Raw genomic sequence first — 22,453 nt, forward strand, 5'->3', positions numbered from 1 at the left:
CCTCTGTTGTTTTCTGGATAGGTAGAAAACTGGTTAACACAAGCCAACAGGCAGGAAAACTGTCTCCATCAATAAATAAACCAACAGTTATTATGTCAGAGTTAATCCAAACGAGGAGAACAGAGTCTGGGCTGTCTCCTCCATAGGACCTGTCAATTATTCCAGATCTGACTTTCAATCAAGTAGCCCCGCCCCCTGGCTTCGCAAAACTTTAACGCTTTATAGAAAATTCAATATTGATTTATTTTAAGATCGGCCACCTGATCTCTCATTTTGGACCAAGGTACGTTTTATGACCAAGGTACGTTTTATCAGTCCGTTTCCTGGCTTGGTCTATTTGATATTGCAAAAAGGGACATTGTGATGTAAATAGTGTTGGAGATTAGCCCTTTAACTGATGTTCTCATATTTGTGAAATTTAAGCTGTGATGGAACTGTTTCCTTGCAGAGGCAAAAGAGATGATAGTGTCATTAGAAAGTGCAACACCTTTTATTTTATTTTTTAAATGTAATATTTTTATTTCTTCTATTATTTCATTTTTAAGGTTTGACATCCTTGAACACTTATTTGAACAGAATATAGATTCTGATATTGTTGTAAAGAATAATGGTGGAGATGTGCACTCATGTTGGAATAAATCCTCATTGTGAAGCAACCCTTATTTGTACTTAATTGGAATTATTTTAGAAAAACACTGAATTACAAGACAAGGCTAGAATTACATGATTTTAATAGTAATAGGTCATGATCTAAAGTGGGCCATTCTGAGGCATGAAAGTACAGGGTTGAAAATGAGTCCCACTCCGGCCCTGAACACAGGTCAACAAGGCGATCCAGAGTCACAGCCACAAACACGCCGTTTCTCCTTCTTGTAGTCTTTCAAAGAATGACACATCCTTTTAACTCAAATTTTCAACTTTTCAAAGTAAAAAGTCCTTCAAGAGCAATCAGCTACTTCTCTTTTGGTCTTAATATCTGGAGCTGAAGTCAAATTCTGACTCTTCTCCTGTTTCTTCAAGATCATCTTCATCATCCCCCACACCTGGAGGCACAAACATAGAAACACCACAAGTGACTTTAGCAAATTCATTCAGGACTTACTTCATGTTAACACAGATTTTAAACTGTTGTGATCAGTGATTTCAATACATTTGAAACTTATGTGAGTAATAAGTCCAAGCCATCTGTTCCTTTTTATATGCATCTTTTAAACGCTAAATAGGAGAAAATAGTTTTACTTGCTGATCTAACTAATTGGGAGATTAATATTTGCTCCCTCACATTGTGTCAGTTACCCTGTAAAAGATGTGCTTTTGTGTTGGACATACTGGAGCAGAAATCAATGTTCCTCAGCATGTCAGCGAGGTCGTCAGTATCAACGATGAAGTGGCTCATGCTCTCATAACCGAGCTCCGGACGCTCAATGTTTGAGGCCCTCGCTGTCGCTGCCATTCTGTCAACACACAGAGATAAAAAGATAAGTAAGACTCGTTCAAGTTCATCCTTTTATTTCATTTAGGGAACAGTAATCTCAAACAAAGAGAAGAGATGCTTTGTACCAAGATTTAGCTTGTAGGAATGTTGTGAAGATAAATGCTGATTTCTGACTTTTGTGTTAGTTTTACAAATAAAATACCACAAATGTAACTTTGCTATGAGCACTTTTTTAAATTGGAATTTACTGTAAGGCAGGGGTGTCAAACTCATTTTGGTCCAGGGGCCGCATACGGCCTAATTTGATCTCAAAGGGGCTGGACTAGTAAACTTATAGCATAATTACCATAGACTGTATATATAGTGGACGTAGCATCTGGCTCCAGAATTGAAGCCCACCAGGAAGTGTCAAAAACGTGCAATATCACGCCGTCCGCTAGGGTTAGCTCCAAAAAGCTTTTTCTCCATAGACCCCAATTCATTTTTGGAAAAAATAAAATTTGATAGACTGATTTTCTACAGCTCAGGATTTTTTTCCCGTTAGTTTTCATGGTCAAAATGAGAGATCAGGTGGCCGATCTTAAAATAAATCAATACTGAATTTTAAATAAATCGTTAAAGTTGGCGGAGCCAGGGGGCGTGGCTATACTTGATAGACAGCAACAGAAGCCTCTACGGTAAAATGTGGGCGGGATAAAAGAGTCCTCAGCCAATCCTGCCCCTAGTTGCTCTCCGGTCCAGTCTGTTTGATGACGTTTTTTTACGTCACTGGCTCCAAAAAATCCAAAACGGTGACCAGGAAGTAGCAAAATCCGGGCTTCATTTTCTTGGCGTTGAAACCAACGGGTGACGTCACGGTTAGTTTACGCCTGATAATTACCGAGAAGTAACAATAAGTCTAAGTTTTTCTGACGTTTTAGTGCAAAGGAGAACAAGTATATTAGAAAAAAATGTATATGTAATGAACTGTCCTTTTAAAATTATATTAGAAACAACCAGAGATTAAAGTAAATGCAATTTCAACAACACTATGACTCAGTTTAACATTTATTTGTGTGCATTGTGCATTACAACTGATCACAGTGATTGTACAATGGCACAACATATTTAGTCACAGGTATGTGTAACTTAAAAACATAGTCCTGGAATTAAGAAAAAAAAATCAAACTTATCAAGACATAGAAATTTTTTTCCACATCTGGAAAGTAATTGTGAACACCTAAATTAACTCTGCACACCTTTAAATCTTAAGTAGCAGCTATTTTATACAGACAGTTTGTATTTTTATTTCATTGACATTGCTTTGTAGAAATCTGTTTTCAATTTGACATGGAAGACTAATTTTGTGAATTCTTCATCTTTTTATAGGCACAGTATAAGAAGTCTTTCAATCTTGAATCTGAAAATACAGCTGTTAAATAAAAATCATGCAGTAAAAAATATGATACTTCACAGAGAAATTTAGAGGTGCTAAGTAGCAGAAAAGAGAAATGTTAAAGTAAAATATCTCAGAATCACAAATTCACCATAAAACACTTACTTTTCCAATATGACTCTGGCACTCTGTGAGAGAGAGAAGACAACAGACAGAAAAGCAAAGAGATGAAGTTAATCACACTGTGCCAACAAAATCAATCAGAAGTATTTGTCAGGCATGCCAGCGTGTAAACTAAAAACATGGTTTTCAAACAAGCTGCCAGCTGCCAGAATGGCCTCATGGTGTTTTCCACCTGCTTCCACTAAATATCTTCTTTAACACCTGTTTTGGCAGCGGATGAGGCTGAACATAAAACAGTGACACCTGAGGCTCCGACTTCCTATGCTACACACACAAACAACAAACACACACTTTCCTGAGTGACGCAGACGTGTTGCATCAGCAGTAAAGATGCTGCATTTAGTGTCAACCTGCTCGTCTCTTCAGAGACACGAGGTCACAGAGCCCAGCTGTCTGCTCTCCATTTCCTCTGGGGTATAGTCAAAGTACGTCATTAAACTTTATTCATAAAAAGATCTGAAAACATGCAGAAGTTAAATTTGGCATTCATGAAACCACATCTGCATTAAGCCGTGTAATTTTAAAACACTGTTTTCTCGTATAAAAATTGCAACACTTGAACGTGAAAATTGCCAAATCTTATTTTGCTCTTTTTTCATTTGGCAGGAATTCCAATAGATATCTGGCTGTAAAACCAGCATTTCACAGTTGGAAGGTCTTCTGACTATCTTTGTTTTAAGTGTTTTTATTTATTAATGTCTAAAGCAGGCATCTATTTAATGTATAATAAGCATTTAACATAGATCTAAAACAACAGTTTGGGGCTGCGAGTGAACCATTTGTATTGTCACATTTCTGTTATACACCTGATCAACATTGGGAGAGCTGGGTTGGTGCCATCTCTCACAATAAACATTCCTTATAAACATTTCATTAATTCCTCATATGACAGCACTGATCCTCCTGCTCCATGCTGCCCGTGTAGTGTAACATTTTCGGGGTGCAATATACTAACGGAAAGAGATTATATAATTATGGTAAATGCTGTTGAAACTGAAGAATAGAGTAAAGACATGTATGAGCTACATAATGATGAAGGTTCTAGTAATCACTGATGTTTTGATGGTATTGTGTGTGTGTCCTCCACAGACATACACACACGCAGCTGTAAAATCATAAAGTAAAACATGTATTGTTGGTGTGAAGACAAATCACACGCTTTTCAGAAAATGATGTGTGGAGTACTCAAAACGTAATGGTGTAAACTTTAAGCAATATAACTTTTAAAAGAGGTATATCAGAAATGTAACAATACATAATGGTTTATCATGCATGAAATCAGTCACAAAATAATGAGGGTAAGATGGGAGCTAAAAGTCTGAACATGTGTGGGCATGTTCTCTGTAAAACATGGCCTGATGATAACCGAATGCACATGTCATCTGTAGGGTGTGATCTAGGTGTGAAATATGATAACCTGACATCACGATCTGATTAATAGATTTAGAAAAGTATAATATTGTCAAAACTGTCCCTCCTATCAAACGCCCTATAGGCGTGGAAAAATGACCAACGCTCACAGCATAAAAAACAATGCACAGCTCAGTATCTTTGGTTTTTCTTGGGGTGTTATCACTGCTACGAACTACTCCTGGATTTTTGTCAACAATAAATCCTGCTCTGTCCGACTGCTGATTTCTCTTAGTGATTTTTTTGAAGATCTTAAACGTTTGAACACGACTCTAGCCCCTGATTTGTGACTTAGATTACACTTCATCACTCATTATCACAATTGTCCTCTTTCAGATGAGGAGCCCAGAATCTTGAAAGCAGCAAATCTTGATGTTTGGCTAGTTTGTTGCTTAGTGAATGGCTAAAAGAACGCTAAATTATCTTCTGATGTTCACATTTCTGCTTGCCAATCTGATTACTTTACCAGTGGTTTCAGCAGTAATAACTACCGATCAGATGTCAGAATAAACAAGTGATAAACAAAAACATTTAGATTCTATATTTATGAACATAAACATAAGTCAGTAAATTTTTTGAAAGTGTTATACTTCCTGTAGTATTTAATGCAGTTTTATTGTTGATAAAACCAGAGGCAGGAGCCAAACAATGTGCTTAAGAAGAGAATAGGCAACAGAAGAGGTAAACGGGGAGCTAAAAGGTGCTTGTGAGTTATTATAAGATGTTTTTCAAAGTAACCAAAACCGAAATCCTGCAAATCAAGTGTGTGTTTTGGTCATTAGAATGTTGTGAATGCGTCATCTACAGTTACACAAAGAAGTAAACTGCAACCAAACAACAGCTGAGTACATTCATTCTGGCTGACTGTCCCTCTGCTCTGGCTGAAGATGGGAGCTTATATCAAGTTAGTTATGCAAAAACATTCGCTTTTATCTTCATATTCCTCTGTTTTGTGTTTGTTATTTGAATAGGATTTATAGGAATTATGCCAAATGTAGCACTTAATGTAGGACTCCAATTAATGCATCAAATATAGTATAGAATCAGTAGTTTTTAATTGGGAGCCATTTACCATCATGTATTGTGCAGACATTGAATAGGTAAATGTGGCCTGAGTAATGTCCACGTCTGACATACTGTATATACAGACCTCTACCTAAAATTCATTTTATAATGTGTGATAAACTGCAAGTAATTTTTGTGCCATAATACATTATTACCACATCTTACTTTTATTTGCTGGATAGTTATATGTATTCCATTAGCCTTCAGACTGTGTTTTTCCATGTTTCTCCATGTGATTAGCGGATCGATAAAGTCCACTAGAGGGCCCGAGCTGCTCTTTATTGTCTAAGCACATATTTGAATAAATATCATTAGAGTGTGCGAGGCAACACTGAGTCTTAAGGTGTACAGGACCAGGGAACCTCAGTCCTCAGGGGGGTTTGTGGACTTAAAGGCTCCGACACAGAAACATCTTGCTGGGTTTCCTGCTCTGGTTTCCCTCCTCACCCTGCTAATAAAGCTCCTGATCATTAATGGCCCCGGGACCACTGAGCTGGAGCACCGTGTCCACTGAGGTCTGGAGCTGGGAAAATATTGACGTATGGACTTTAAATGAAAGTGGGGGAGCTTTTTTAAGTAAATAACAAGAGCGGTGATTAAAGAAAACAGGTCTTCACTTGTGTCATCTGCTGGTTTAACAGTAATGAATGTACAGTATATAATGTAGCAGATTTTACTGAGAATAGAGTTATTGAAGTGGGAAGAAGAATTCAATTATTAGTTTCAAAAAGAATTTCTGTTTATTTTTTCCCCCCCCAATTAAAAAGTTTGCATTGAGGCTAACTGTGGTAAATGAGAGCAACTAAAAAAAAAAAATCCAAACTAAAAACACTGACAAACTATTGATATATACTCCCAGTCAAAGTTTGGACACCTTTTCATTCAGTGTTTCTTTATTTTTACTACTTTCTACATTGTGGATACATAGTGAAGACATCAAAACTATGAAGCAGGATATATGGAGTTATGTATTTGTTATGATCTAAAAGATGGTAAGGGGATGAAGAAACAATAATTTAAAACCCAGGTTAAATAAAGAAAATCGAGACAAATTATGGAAAGAAAAGGTGATGAATGTTCATTTACACAACTTAAAACCACAGGGAAGCCCATATACCACCTGGTAAACCTAAAAAGCCAAAGAACAAAGGAAACTACCAAACTACTGCAGGCTCCTCAGCCACTGGAGGCCTGCAAAGTACCCAAACTATCAAACAGCTCCACAAAGCCAACAGGTCACTACTGCTCCACACAGGACTGCTGAGAGGAGTCCAGAGAGCGAGAGACCACAGCTCTCTCCTGCTACATGTACTCTCCTGCTCAATCAGACTAAACACCAGCATCTGCCACACCTTCACAGCAGCAGCAATCAGACTAATCACCATCACCTGCCACACCTTCACAGCAGCAGCAATCAGACTAATCACCATCACCTGCCACACCTTCACAGCAGCAGCAATCAGACTAATCACCATCACCTGCCACACCTTCACAGCAGCAGCAATCAGACTAAACACCAGCACCTGCCACACCTTCACAGCAGCAGCAATCAGACTAATCACCATCACCTGCCACACCTTCACAGCAGCAGAGGAGCCTGGAGAGAGAGAGGGAGAGAGAGAGAGAACACAAAGCAGCACGCCAACACACAGGCCATGTAGCACTAGTAAACAAAGTAGGCAACCCTTTCTGTGATGATAGCTTTGTACACTCTTGGTCTTCTCTTGATGAGCTTCATGAGATAGTCACCTGAAGTGGTTTTTACTTCACAGGTGTGCCTTGTCAAGGTTCATTTGTGGAATTTCTTGCCTTCTTAATGGGGTTGGGACCATCAGTTGTGTTGTGCAGAAGTCAGGTTGGTACACAGTTCTCTTTGACAACTGTTAGAATCTATTCTATGGCAAGAACCAATCAGCTAAGTAAAGAGAAACAACAGTCCATCATTACTTTAAGAACTGAAGGTCAGTCTGTCTGGAAAATTGCAAAAACTCTGAACGTATCCCCAAGTGCAGGCACAAAAAACATCAAGTGCTACCACGAAACTGACTCACATGAGGACCGCCACAGGAAAGGAAGACCAAGACTCACCTCTGCTGCTGAGGAGAAGTTCATCTGAGTCACCAGCCTCAGAAATCACAAGTTAACAGCAGCTCAGATTAGAGCCCTGATAAACGTCACATAGAGTTCTAGTAGCAGAAATCTCTACATCAACTGTTCAGAAGAGACTGACCAATCAGGACTTTATGGTCAAATAGCTGCTAAGAAACCACAAAGCCACAAGCAGAAGAGAATTGTTTGGGCCAAGAAACACAAGGAATGGACATTAGACCAGTGGAAATCTGTGCTTTGGTCTGATGAGTTCAAATGAGAGATCTTTGGTTCTACCCACTGTGTCTTTGTGTGGCACAGAAAAGGTGAATGGATGGTCTCTACATTCATGGTTCCCAACATGAAGCATGGAGGAGGAGGTGTGATGGAGTGAGGGTGCTTTGCTGATGACACTGTTGGGGATTTATTCAAAAACTGAAATCACACTGAACCAGCATGGCTACCACAGCATCCTGCAGTGACATCCCATCCCATCCGGCTTCCGTTTAGTTGGACCATCATTTACTTTTCAACAGGACAATGAACCCAAACATTCCTCTAGGCTGTATAAGAGCTATTTGACCAAGAAGGACAGAGATGGAGTGCTGCTTCAGATGACCTGGCCTCCACAGTCACCTGACCTAAACCCAATCCAGATGGTTTGAGATGAGATGAAGCACAGAGTGAAGGCAGAAGGACCAACAAGTGCTCAGCATCTTTAGGAACTCCTTCAAGACTGTTGGAAAACCATTTCAGGTGACGGCCTCATGAAGATCATGGAGAGAATGCCAAGAGTGTGCAAAGCAGCAATCAAAGCAAAGGGTGGCTATTTGGAAGAATGGAAAATATAAAACATGTTTTGACTTATTTCACACTTTTTTGTTTACTGCATAATTCCATATATGTTCATTCATAGTTTTGATGCCTTCAGTGAGAGTCTACAATGTAAATAGTCATGAAAATAAAGAAAAAACATTAAATGAGAAGGTGTGTTCAAATTTATGACCTGTAGTGTAATTCCCTGAACATTTTCAGAAATGTCGCCATCGCAAAAAACGCCTTGTGGCTGCCATTTTATTTTCCATCATAACCAAACTGAGCACTCTATGTCATACACCCTGAAACAACCATGATAACTCAGATGTGTAGTTTCACCCACCTGTAAGAACAAAGACATGTGTGGCTCCTCCATGGACTGTATGGCCGACTCCACCAGAGTGACGGCACCCTCCAGGTGATCACCGTGTCGACGAATGAGGGACCTCATGTGTTTGAGCTTATCATCCTGTTCTTTGGTAATGACACCCACCAGCTCCTGCTTCCGCTCCTCCAGGATGGACACCAAGTTGTCAAAATGGTTGGCCAGGTGTTCTCTCTGTCGCTGGCCGTTGTCCTGAGGTGAGAGGGAAAGTTCTTGTTCTCAAGAAACACAATACAAACAAGTTTAGTCTGGTTCATTCTGATTTCAAAATAGGTCAGCTTTCAGTAAGTGACCACTGTACACCTCTGTATTGTAGAGAAATATGAGTATTACAAAACTCTGCAGTGGTGTCTAACAGGTGGCAGATATGCTTTTTGTAGATAAACTGTAAAATTGCAGAAATGTTTTAGCTTCATGTTCATATTTGTGTGAACAATTAAATTTGTGAGGCACTGTTCCTTAAATTTGTTCTTAAAGCCGTACGTCTTCCCAGACTTGTTTCAGTTTTCTGCAGGATGCATACAGCAGATGTGTGTTAGTACAAACACAAACAATATTTGCAGGTACTGAAGTGGCTACTAGTGTGATAAATTTCTGGTGCCTGCAAGTTCATTGGTACACACTTGGTTAATCATGACATCATGTCTCGTACACAAAGACAAACTAGAAAAGCACTCAGAGAGCGCAGTACTCTGCCATTCCCTCATATTGCATTGTCAAAAATGCAGCATTTTTTTATTAGTTATTGATGATCAGAAATCACAGCAACATAGAATGTGGCCATTTAAGATAGACGTTGCCACAAACAAAACGATCCTGCATTGAGCACAGGCATGTGTTATGCATGTGTATGTTATGTACAGATACTGAATCACATGACCTCAATATGTAGCGGGCGGCAGGAATTGATGGGCTTGGGAAACACCCCCACAATTTAATCAATTGATCCTTGCATCATTTCCAACAGATAAGTCCCAATAAGTCTGCAACAGTCGATTTGTAGTAGAATCACAATCATGTGATTGTCAGCAGGCAGCTGATGTAGTGTTCACTTGTAGTCATAGTTACAGTGACATCTTGCCACTATCTCGCAATGATATGCTTTAATAAATCTGTGGATCCAGACTAGCTGCATCACTGTCAAATCTAATCAATTGGTCCTTGTGTAATTTCTGACCTTTCCTGAAAATTTCATCCAAATCCATTACTCCTTTTTAGAGTAATGTTGCTAACAGACAGACAAACGCACGGCCATCGTCACATAACTCCGCTGCGTTCCTTGGGGGAGTAACTTTGCTTTTATGGTTTTTACAGCTCTGGCATTTTCTCTCATCTTCACTGTTTCTATACTTACGGCTGTTTGCCTTTGAGTGATGGACAAACAAAATCGAAAGAACAAAACACAGCAGCTTAGCCATTTGCGGCATCGTGACATGATGTCTGCTCATCGCCATGTGTTGGTGCCTATTAAAGTGACTGGGTTTACACATCAAATCTCACGTTTTCTATCAGACAGAAAGAAAAGTCATCTTGTACACATGTGAGTTTCTAACCTCCACAGTGCGGCAGATTTCCTCCATCTGAGAGATGACTGCCTGGATGTGGTCGTTACTGGCGACCAGCATGGCGATGCCGTCGCTCAGCTCCGTCTGCAAACATTCAGAGCATCACTGTTATTAATTCATAACAACAACAACCTTCCTTTACAACAGATTCACAATAAATTCTTTCTTTATTTTGGGCTGTATCAATAAATGAACCAGCAACTCATCCTAACGTCATATCTAAATTTAAACCTAATGTGTCAGTTGTTTTTCTGTGTTCTGGTAAACTTTTTTTTTGACATTTATGGAGAAAACAATCATTAGATTCATCAATGATAAAAACGCTTTAACAAATCAACACAGCAAATCAGTCAGCATCCTTACAGACAATAACTAAAAGGTTCTAAATGTTTTTTCTTATTAAAAAGACAAATATAGAGGATGGATCTGTTGGAGGAGTTCACTGAGTGCTTTCTAGTTAGTAAGCCTGCCACCACAAAGCACAACAACATGACTCACCAGCATGCATCTGTTTAGAGTATGTTATGACATCACGCACATTTTTAGAGTCTGTTACAGCTACTCTACAGTTAAAGTGTCATTTAGCGAGTTGCCAGTGCAACAAACATTCTCACTTCTGTTTGGGCCAAGTGAAAACTTTTGTTTTTCAGATTGCATAAAGACGGAGAATCAACAACTTTCCTGAGCCTCATCTAAATTTCAGATGAGTGATTCAGAGACAGAGTGAGAGATGGAGAGGCCGGCACCGAAATGTCAACAAAGCCAACTGCTCAATAACACGTCGGACGCTGCTGCTGCTGCCATCTGCATGACAAAACTGCTGCACTTTGTCTTTGTGTGACTTTGTGTGTCCAAGTCTTTAAAAAAACATGATTTGTACCTTGATTCTGCAAATAGAAAAATGGAATCATATAGACAGTCATGTACATGTGTCCTTTCAGCGGTGAAATATCTATATGCACACCTATGCATTTACTCTGGATATTAGATTAGATTAGTGAGCATCTTGTTAGTTTGTGTTTTCAAAGAGATAGCAAGAAACTGGACAGGATATAAACACGTAGAAGGAAGTTAGAAAAACAGCAAAGTGAGAAAAAAGGGTGGAAGACAAAGGTCATCATTCCTTATAAGAGGGCTCCCACCCACACTGTTTGAAAGCACAAACTTTATAGTTTAGTCTGGTTCATGAACTTGGTGGGCATTTGACCTTTGAAACAAACTTCAGCTTTGGCAGCAGAGCTCGTTCAACTTGGTGGAGAAAAGTGAACTGAAGTGAAGTGCAGTGGAGAGAACTGAAGATGAGCAGAGAAAGAAGTGGACGGATGCTAAATGTTTTACTGGACTGAAATCAAGTGAAGCGAATGAAGCAGTGGACTGGTGTGGAGTTATGTAAACTACCGCTCAAAAGTTTGGGGACACTTAGAAATGTCCTTATTTTTGAAAGAAAAGCATTTTTTTTCCCACGAAGATAACATTAAATGGAATACAGAAATACAGTCTAGACATTGTTAATGTGATAAATGACTATTCTAGGTGGAAACAACTGATTTTTTTTTAGTTATTGTTTTTTGGCCTTTTGTTGGCTTTAATTGGACAGATATCGTTAAGAGGCAGACAGGAAAGTAGGGAAAAGGATGGGGGGGGGGGGGGGGGGGGGGGGACATGCAGTAAAGAGCAGTGAGCTGGAGTCAAACCCAGGCCGCTGTGTTGGGGACTGTAGCCCCTGATCACGGGTCGCCCGCTGAACCAGTTGAGCTATCTGGGCGCCCAGAAACAACTGATTTTTAATGGAATATCTCCATAGGGGTACAGAGGAACATTTCCAGCAATCATCACTCCTGTGTTCTAATGCTACATTGTGTTAACTAATGGTGTTGAAAGGCTAATTGATGATTAGAAAACCCTTGTGCAATTATGTTAGTACATGAATAAAAGTGTGAGTTTTCATTGAAAACATGAATTTGAGTGGGTGACCCCAAACTTTTGAAAGGTAGTATAAAGTGAAGTGGAGTAAAGAGACATGAAAAAAAAAAATCATGAAGTCACCTTCAGTGAAGTGTCTTGATGGAAGAGTAAGTGATTTTTACCAAAGCAGAAATAAATGAAGTTGCGTAGGATTGCCTTCTTCATTCACTAAGTTTATTTATGATTTACTGAACACTGAAAATTCTGTAAATGTGTGATGATAATCTAATGGCTACTTTACTAGCAGTAAGATAAAAAATATCCAGACGGCTGTGATGGAGGTCAGGACTTGACCTGAGAACAGCCGCTATGTAACTAATGTCTTACCTGCAACTGAAACTGTGACCCTGTTTGACAGCTCACCAGTTTCTGAGGTGAAGAACAATAACTATAAGCAATTAATGATGTCACCGCTGTTGCTCCATGTGTGTGAATGTGCACAACTGTCGCTCTTTGTAGATGATCATATAGATCCTGTTGCTGTTTGATGCAGCGGGTATTTGATAAACTCAGAGGAAAGGCTCCTACAAACAGCTGGCGGCAACAAACTGAACTTTACTGCTGATTTTGCTTTGCTAAAATTAGGATTGCATTTATTATAGTGAGGCTCATTAATCTGATCTGTTACTGTTTTAGAAATATTTCAGTTCAGTTGATATGGAAACCCATAAACAGCGGTTGAAGTTCCTGTTGCAGCGGCCGTGGCTTTGAGTCCAACCCACGGTCATTTGCTGCAGGTCCTTTCCCCACTCTTCTCCTCACATTTCCTGTCTACCTCTCTCTCCACTGTCCTCTATAATTAAGGCTTGAAAGGCCAAAAAAGCAAAATATTTCAGTAATAGTTGTGAAATTTTACAACCCAGTGAGTGAGAAAGGTGTTTGGTGACTATAGCACCACCAAACTGTCTCTTGCTTCTTGTGATATTTTCACACTTGTGTGGTTTCACTTCTCCCTGCCTTTTATTGTTAATGTGATGGCACGTAGTGTAGCTGAAAATGATTAAGAAATGACAAGAAGCAGAGCGACATAAGGTAAGAGAAGTGAAGTAAACTAGAGTAGAAGGACGTAGAGTTAATTAGAGTGAAGTAGAATGAAGTGGAATAGGATGCAGTGGGGTGCAGAGAAGTGAAATCAGAAGTAAAGCAGAATGAAATGAAGTAAACTTAAGAAGCATAGCTTACAATTAAACTGTTAACCCTCCTGTTGTCTTCACTTAAGGGTACCAAAAAAAAAAAGATATTGCTCCTTTGTCTGAAAAAATCCAAAAATTGATCAAAAAAATTCCTTAATTTCAGAAAATTTGCAAAATTTTGAGGAAGGGAATTCCAATAATTCCACAAAGGTTTCCCTTAAACGCTTTATTTAAAAGAAATCTCCCAAATTTGAGGAAAACTCTTGTAAATATTTTCAAAAAATGAGTAAACATCTTCCAAAAAAAATCTTTAAAATATCTAAAGTGATTACATAAATACCAGTAGAACTTTTAATATTTTCTTTAAGAACATTCACTAAAAAATTCAACCAAAATCCAGCGAATTTCACTGGATTTTGGTTGATTTTTATGTGAATGTTCTGAAGAAACATTTTTAACATTTCTTTTTTCCCACCAAAAAATGTTCAGTTATTTCCCAAAAATGTTGAAAATGTGGACATCAGAAGTTTCACTGTGAAAATATACATTTTTTCCCCCATATTTTCAAACTTTAAAATGGGTCAATTTTGACCTGCAGGACAACATGAGTGTTAAATGAACCACAGTAAAGTGAAGTGGAACAGACTGCTGGGAAGTGGAATAAAGTAAATCGGTTTAAATAAGCCCCTTTGGATAAATAATAAAGACTGATAATACAAGGTTTTCCTTTACCTTCTGTCTCATGTAGACGCTGCTGAGCGGAGCCACATCACAGTCTTTGTGTTGTCCGAACACTTTGCACATGGAGCAGGTCGGCGTCTGGCAGGACAAGCAGTAAATGTTGATCTTCTCCTCTTCATGTTCGTCACACATCAGCTGCTGCTGCTGCTCTGGCTTCATGTTTACAAGCCTGCAAGAGACACAGCGCCAAAAATGATCGATGAAGGTCACAATTTTTAGAACACCACAGTCATGTGAGGAGATAAAAGTTGCTGAAAATATAAACCTCATTAAAGTTTGATGGATGAATGAATAGAATTTGGACAAAAAAAACCATTGTTGTGTTAAGCTCTACCTGAAGCAGGAGTACCTTAAAGCACCGACTAAGTTCAGGAAAGAAAACTCACAATTTTAACATCTCAAAACACCCATAGGATAATCCAGGGGATGGTATTTTATCAATTTACTATAGTATTTTTTTTAATGTTAGTCATCATTTTAAATATCCTCAGAGTAAAATTTATAGGAAACTTGGCCAAGTTTTAATCTCATTTCCATGCACTGGTGGCAAAGTGTCCATAAGACTTGGCAATATGCTGTGTATTGAAGAAGCAGCCTCGTTTATCTCCGCTAACACTGACGTATTTTGACATCAGTGGATGATGAGGAACTACATAAAGAGTTTGGCTGAGATGAGTGCTGCTGCTTGGCCACTTGGGAACCATTACTGTGTCAAACTTAGTTTGTTTCATTTGTAATACCTTTAATAAAGCATGGAAAAACGTTTTTGTATAGCATACATTTCCATTTTTTATGAGGTTTTTTGTCATTTCCTCTCAGATTTATCACTGCCTCACACTTCATTTGAAAAAAACAGCCTCATATGGAGGTCAGAGAGGTAAATGTGTGCATTTTGGACAGGGATGGTTCTGGCACAATGTGATGTCCTAAAAAGTACAGGCTACTTAGCGGGAGCCAAATTTTATGCAATAAACTGTCCTTTGGATTCTGACGTAGGTGTCTCTGACAGAAACGATGATTAAGTAATGATAATTTTTTCCACCCATGAAAAAAGATGAGAAACTCCAAGTTACAAAACATTTGTGAACAATCACATCTACTTCAGCCCACACAGAAAATAAGGGGACTCCTGTCCTACTGTCTCTAATGTACGCCAACATCTCTCTTATTTTAACAGTGACTCATGCAGCTTCTATTTTGGAGTGAAAGTGACAAATTTGCACTGAGGATGACTTAGTAATAGTAAGTGTGTATGCTTTTAAACCAGAGGCAGATGTACTGAAGAGGCTTCAGTCTGGAACCAGTTACTTTTTAGACAAAGTTGCAAAAGACTTCAGACACAAATTGTATTTTAAACATTAGCTAGTTGATCAATGATGTCTAAATTAACACAGATTTGACCAAATTTGGGGCACTTGCTGAATCATTAAAGTGACTTCTTGTGAAACAGGCTGGTTCACAAAGAATGAAAATCTGCAGCTCTCCTGAATCTCTGCAGCTTCCTGTAAACCAAACAGCAAGAAGGACACCGGGGGGAAAGAATTAAAGACTTGAATTCGGAATCAGAGATGAGAGTTTAAATGAAACAGCTGTCTCTTCCTGTGTCCCACCTGTTGTGAAATATTTTACCCCTTGTGTTATTTCCAGGTTGAAGACAAACCTCTGATCACAGTGAAAGCTTCAGACTTCCTTTCTACATTGCTCCTTTTCAAAATGTATGAACACCCACATTCTGTATTTTATAGTTTCCTTCTGAAGTTGCTTTGACATTCTTCACCTTTCCAGCACACTTTCACGTGCACACATCCACTTGTAGTCACCCTGCTGTGCATCAAAATGCAAATAAAAACAAATACACCGCCTGAGGTTAGACATGAAATCAAGATGCTGCACATGCTACAAAACTGGCAAAAGAATTTCACTGAAGTGCGTGACTCATGCTTGATTTTTGTCTTATCAAAAACTGAAGAAAATGTGTAATAAAGGAAGAGAAGCTCACAGAAAATTACCGATAATGTTGCTATGTACAGTCATTTGTGCATGTATTCTGTCATCATTCACTCTGAGGTTCTGCCCGCTGTAAAATTACTTTCAGCATCAATATCGAACAAGAACACAGTGTGGTTGCACCACTGAAGCATCACCTCAACAACCCTGTAAAGCAGCAGTAGCAGAATAAAACGCTGCTCTCTGCTGGTCCTCACTCATTACTGCAACAACCTGCACTTTCTCCCCGTTACAAAAAAAATCACATGCTCATTTTCTAGCTGAATTGAGAGTATTTTTAAATGACAATAATGGAAAAAACATTCATAACTACATGCAATAAAATGCATCATATTAATGTTTTCCTGATGATAATATTACAATACAGGAAATCCACCTCATTTGGGGATTTTTAAGAGCATTACTTCAAAATAAATGAACACTGACCTTGTATGAGTGACTTTTTCTGCTAAAAATTCACACTTCACTTTAGCACTCACAAGTACAATACAAATATTTCATAAACACACGATAATGCAGTTGTAAGCAGATGTTAATGCTTGTGAATGGATTTAACTCCACATGTGAGTACCCATAGATGGATTCAGCTTTATAACAGATATCAAATGACATTATAGTAATACTGATGTAGTGTATAAAATAAAGTATGATAATAAAATACAGATTTGACATATAATATGACATACAATAAAAGATGTTCTTTAATCTGAAACTACTACAGTCAGTTCGAAATTACTGGCAGAACTGTTTAATGTTTAGAAATCCTGAATGGGCTAAAGAGAGAGAGGAGGAGGCTGATTGGGTTTATGTTTAACTGAGGGTGGGAAAATACTTTTTCTTACTGTTTCTTTCTCAGTACTGTCAGACTCAGGTTGTTTCTTTAATTGGCTTTTTTCCACCTACATTTGTGAGTAAAATCTTCACACAATCAGGGCAAAAATATTATGTCAAAAGCCATATGGCATCTTTTTCTTTGTAGGATATATAATTTTGTACTTGCAAGGCGTGCTGTATTGGTTTCTAAAGCATCATGTATTTGAAATTTGCTTTGCATTGGCTTGTTTGACATGTTTTGTATCTGCAAAACAAACTATTTTATTCAAACAAAGATCATCAGGGACCTTCTGATCGACCACCTCTGATTTCTTTGAAGCTTGTTTCTGATAAACTTTGGATATTTAAAATGATATCTGTGACATTTTAAACTGATATGTCCAGTACTTTCTGAGCAACCTGTCCAACATTTGCCCAGCTTCTCACCCCTCACCTGGAGGACTCCTGCTGTCTGTAGATGTCGATGATGTTCTCCACCAGCAGGTTCCTCTGCAGGCCGAACACTCCATGGCGGTCCAGCACCACCTCATGGCGGCAGGACGGGCAGCGGAAGCGGCCGCCGCTGGCAACGATGCTGGACGAGCCTCGGGACTGCCACAGAGGATTAGCTGACTGGTGGAAGAAAATAGAGACATCAAGGAGGGAGGCAATAATGAGCTGCTTCTCTGGTCCTTTTCTATTTTCAACAGTGTTGTTCCACACTATTAAACCCCCAGAGAGAGGAGGAGGCTGATCTGGCTTATGTTTAACTGAGGGTGGGAAAATACTGGTTTATCTATTATTATTACATTTGAATCATAGAGATTACTCATCTTTTTTTCCTGAAAATACATTTTTGACCATTTGTTGAAGCAATTTTTTCCCAAACTTCTGATCATCTGAGTAAACACAGCAAAAAAATCTGTCTGTCGAGCAAGAAAAAACCTTTTCTTAAGTTGTACATCAGTTTTCTAATCAGTAGGAGAATTATAAACAAAAGTAAATATTTCTTTGCTGAATTTGTAGGTCAAAGATAAATGCATCCTTGTGTATGAAAATATAAAACAATGGAAACTGACATTACAGCAGACGAACATACATGCATTATTATACACTGATCAGCCACAACATTAAAACCATCCGCGTACTAAAGACAGGAGTCATTATCCTGCTGACAGAGGCCACAGCTATCAGGTTGCCATGAAGAGATGTATGTGAAGCCATGTTAGGTAGGTGTTAAAGCATCGTCCACATGAATGCAGGATCCAAGGCTTTCCAGCAGAACATTGCCAAGATCATGACACTTCTTCAGCTGGTTTGCTTTTTCCCCATAATGCAGACTGCTGCCATCTCTTCTTCAGGTAAACAACACACAAACATGCAGGCGTCCACATGACAAAAAGAAAACATGATTCTTTGGACCAGGTCACCTTGTTTAGTTGTGCCATGCTCCAGTTCTGATGTCCCCTCACAGCTATGGACATGGGTGAGCATGGCTCTGTGATGTACCTACTCTGCTACACCTTTCTGTCATAGTCCAACTTTGAGGTTTTCAGCAGTTTACACTACAATAGCTCTTCTATGTGATCAGACCACACAGGTCAGCCTGAACTGAACCCAAATGTATCGATGATTTGTCGCCAGTTCACTTTTAGTCAGTACTACATACCAGGAACGCCTCACAAGAGATGAACTGACATGAACAGACTGTTCTCTTGCTTCTTCATACACTATATCCCAACCACTGACAGGAGTCATTGTAACGACGTGATCAGTGTCTTTTACTTCACCCGTCAGTGGATGCAATGTTGTGGCTGATTGTTGTACATATACTGTTTATATTTTCAATTTTATCTCCAGCAAAAACTAAGATATCTGATACATGGATTATTGCTGAAAATCAGTAAATATGTGATTTAAGAAAAGCATAACAAACTGTGGTAGCAACATGAGAAGATCAGGTGGGAGTCATTTTGATACTGTTTTTCTGCTGTGAAACTAATTCCACTAGAAACCATGTCATTGCTGTGAGTCTAAGGTGACTACAGCCTCTGAGAACAAAGTTTTTGGTTTAAAATTAACTATATAGTCTCAAATTGAAACCCTGAAAGGCTGAACTTGCTTTCAAAATGCGTAGACATTCAGTCTCACCTGGAAGATGTCGTTGGCACACTTGCGACAGAGGTTGTGCTGGCAGGGCAGGATCACCACGGGTTTGGAGAACAGCTCCAGGCAGACGGGGCAGATCAGCTGCTTCTCCAGGTTCTCCATCGTGACTCCACTGCTAGCTCCGGGCCCAGAACTGCCTGCTGCTGGGGGCTTGAAGCCGAGAGTAAAGTTCATCACCTCCGGGCACAATGAGTAAGATGTCAAAGAAGAGACAAGGAAGAGAAGCAGGTTGGGAGATAAACCTTCCTCCACTGCTCTACCCTCAAATGACAGTAAATTGTGCTGGTTTTATTTGCAATTTCTTTCTGTTTTTTCCTCTAGCTGTTGCGCCATCTCTCTCCCCAGTTGTCCATCCCCTCTGCCAGCCTGCCTAAGCCCCACATACAGACCCTCCCATGCCCCCTGCCTCAATCCCACAGCAGCCAGCCTGTCGACTGTTTGTATTTTTAGCTCCTCCGTTTGTTCTGGCTTGGGTTACTGTCTAAACTGCGTTCCACAGCCGGAGAGTGCGGGTGTGGCAGGAGATTAATGCAGTGGTCAGTATCAGGGCTCAAATGTTAATGTTTTCACGTAGTCTGATACTTTATAGGAGATCCTGGGACATAATGCAACCTCTGGCAGCCATGTTTGAGGTCAGTAGCACTCTGGCATAAACAGACAGTAGCGCTACTCAATGTAGACGTCTGTTTGTCCCTGCAGAGCACACAGCATCTGTTATTTATCCTACCTTCTGACAAAGTCAGAGATCAAACTGAGATATTGATATACAGTTACAGGGAGTAGTAGCTGTGATGTATTTGCTGGACTGTTTTGAAGATTCAACGAAGTAAATAAATCTCTTATGAGTAAAATATATGTTCACAAGATTTAAACAAATTATTACAATAATATCAAAAGGCTTCAAATCATTAATTTCAGTTTCAAAATATCACTTAAATATGAAATGAATCAAAACTGTATTACCTTTCAGTAGCTGCATCACTTCTAAGTTGAACAACAGGGTGTTTCTTCTGATGTAAAATTAAAAACTAACAGCTTAGATTCACTGCAGGAAGTAAATACAAAAAAAAATCAGTACATCTTTCATTATTGAGAACCTTTTTTTTTTTTACTCCGTCAAGGAATGTGGTGCAGTTATGTGACGATTGGTATATGTCCGTCTGTCCGTCTGTGTGTCTGTTCGCAACATTACTCTAAAAACAGACAAACAGATTTGGATGAAATTTTCAGGGAAGGTCAGAAATGACACAAGGACCAAGTGAATAGATTTTGATAGTACTTTGCCAAGGCTGCTCAGTCATCGCATCATTTCTGACAGATGATATCTTTAACAAAAAATGACCTCACGCTGACCACAGCCGTGTGTTATGCATGTGTAGGTTATGTACAGATACCGAATCACGTGACCAAAACATGTAGCAAGCGGCGGGAATTGATGGGAGTCGGAAACACCCCCACAGTTTTATCAGTTGTTCCTTGTATCATTTCCGATGGCTAAGTCATGATAAGTCAACAGCGGTGCATTTGTGGGAGGATTGCAATCGTGATCGTCAGCAGGCAGCTGATGTAGTGTTCACTTGTTGTCATAGTTAGTGACGCCTTGCCGTTATCTCGGAATGATACAGAAATCTTTAACAAATCCATGGATCCAGACTATAAGCCGCATCACTGCCAAAATTTAATGAAGTGGTCCTTTTGTCATTTGTGATCTTCCCTGAAAATTTCATCCAAATTCGTCGGTCTGTTTTTGAGTAATTTTGTGCACAGACAAACGTTCGCCAGTTGTCACAGAACTCCGCCGCGTTCCTTGGTGGAGTAATAATTTTACATCTAAATCATTTAATCATACTGTCTTGATGCCACAGTACAATTACATTCAGGCAAGCAACTTTTTAAGGCTTTTTTTATTTTTTTTTTTTACATCAGTTCAAGTTTTGTGTGCTTTAACATTTAAATATTCAGTGTTCTCTCACACTATCCTCTCACTATTTTAGTAAGAGAGTGGTATCATCCAGACAGCCAGCCAATCAGAACAAAGCAACAACAACCATTCTAAAAAAAACACATGCATGATTCATAAGGCCTATACATGCCTCTTTTTTGTTTGTTTCCTTCCATTTTATTATCTCCTATCCCTGTGGGAGATGCTAAATTCAAAAATGTAGAGTGTGTGAGACTGAGTCATCAAGCCAGAAGAGGCGGTATGAAAATAAATCAGAGAGAAAGAGCCTGTCAGTAATTAGATCCTAATATAAAGCTGAATGGAGGCGCTGGCCAAGCTGCTGCTGCTTAAACACACACAGCTCACAGGACACATTTCAACCCCACTTAATGATCTTTATTTGACTCAAGAGCGCCATCTGCTGCTTCTCTCCTCTACATGTATCAGCTCTATTTGATGGCATCAGTCGAGTACCATTGCTACTGAAGGTTTGTGTGACCGTTAAATGCTCTAATTCTGATTAATTGTCTTTTTTAAGTATCAGAAAATCTTTAATCTGGATCTTTAAAATGAGATGATGTAATATTTGAGATAGGAAAGAAGACATTCATGTCTTAAGTGTTGTCTGTTTCTGCATCTTATTCATAATGCTTGTATACTTTCAACATATTTTAGTTGGATGTTATGTATGTTCTTAGTTTTATAGTTGTATTTAGGTTTTTTTTTTTTACTTTTGCAACAATAATTCAGTTCAGTTTTACTCATACAGTGCCAATTACAATTCAGATTGCCTCAAGATACTATACAAAGCCCACATGACAGAACCATATGCTTACACTGTGGAAAAGGACACGACCTGTGGGGCGCAAAGGGGATATATTCAGATTTTTGCTTCTTTAAAAAAAAAAAAAAAATGTACAGACTCTACAGAGGCATTTAACGTCACATTTTTTTCTGCCCTCTGAGTAACATTCGCCTAAAAACAAGAGCGAGAGACTTTGACCTGCTTAAACACAGGAAAATAAAACAAATGTTCACTTATTCACAGCTTTGAAATAACTAAAACACAGAGAAAGCCAGTCATGAGCCTATTTTTGTTTCCTGTCATTCAATCAGAGTGCTGAAAAAACAACTAAGTCTGAATGCTAAAATTCCTGCAGCTGCACGCAAAACTAATGCTTGGCTATTTTTCCGCTTTCCAGCAAATCTACTTTAAACTCTGTTATAGCCAAGAAACAAACAGGCCGAGGAAAATACTTGACATCCTTCACAGAGCACAGGAATGAACGGCTTAATTAACTAATGCCATGTTTTAGTTATTTAGTTCAAAAATAAATGGAAGCCATAAAACGGAACGATAA

At 39.0% G+C, this 22,453-nt stretch overlaps 1 protein-coding gene across 4 annotated transcripts; it reads right to left on the minus strand.

The window, feature by feature from the left end:
- Positions 1 to 714: 714 nt before the first annotated feature.
- trim54 (tripartite motif containing 54) lies at positions 715 to 20,167 on the minus strand. 4 transcript variants are annotated; one of them, XM_022192717.2, is made up of 8 exons: positions 19,133 to 20,165; positions 17,436 to 17,614; positions 14,153 to 14,330; positions 10,311 to 10,406; positions 8,716 to 8,949; positions 2,976 to 2,998; positions 1,297 to 1,454; positions 715 to 1,043 (listed from the first exon to the last, which is right to left on the minus strand). In XM_022192717.2, exons 1-8 carry the CDS (start codon positions 19,322 to 19,324, stop codon positions 970 to 972), a joined length of 1,134 nt encoding a protein of 377 aa, XP_022048409.1. In that variant the 5' UTR covers positions 19,325 to 20,165; the 3' UTR covers positions 715 to 969. The 4 variants fall into 4 exon arrangements, 2 of the variants coding, with proteins under 2 accessions (XP_022048409.1, XP_022048410.1); XM_022192718.2 differs by having other exon boundaries at positions 1,330 to 1,454; positions 19,133 to 20,162; XR_007936788.1 differs by lacking the exon at positions 715 to 1,043 and having other exon boundaries at positions 1,353 to 1,454; positions 2,976 to 6,811; positions 6,902 to 8,949; positions 19,133 to 20,167.
- Positions 20,168 to 22,453: the final 2,286 nt, after the last annotated feature.

The sequence above is a fragment of the Acanthochromis polyacanthus genome, chromosome 16 (genome assembly GCF_021347895.1).
Source record: "Acanthochromis polyacanthus isolate Apoly-LR-REF ecotype Palm Island chromosome 16, KAUST_Apoly_ChrSc, whole genome shotgun sequence".
Lineage (NCBI taxonomy): Eukaryota > Metazoa > Chordata > Actinopteri > Pomacentridae > Acanthochromis > Acanthochromis polyacanthus.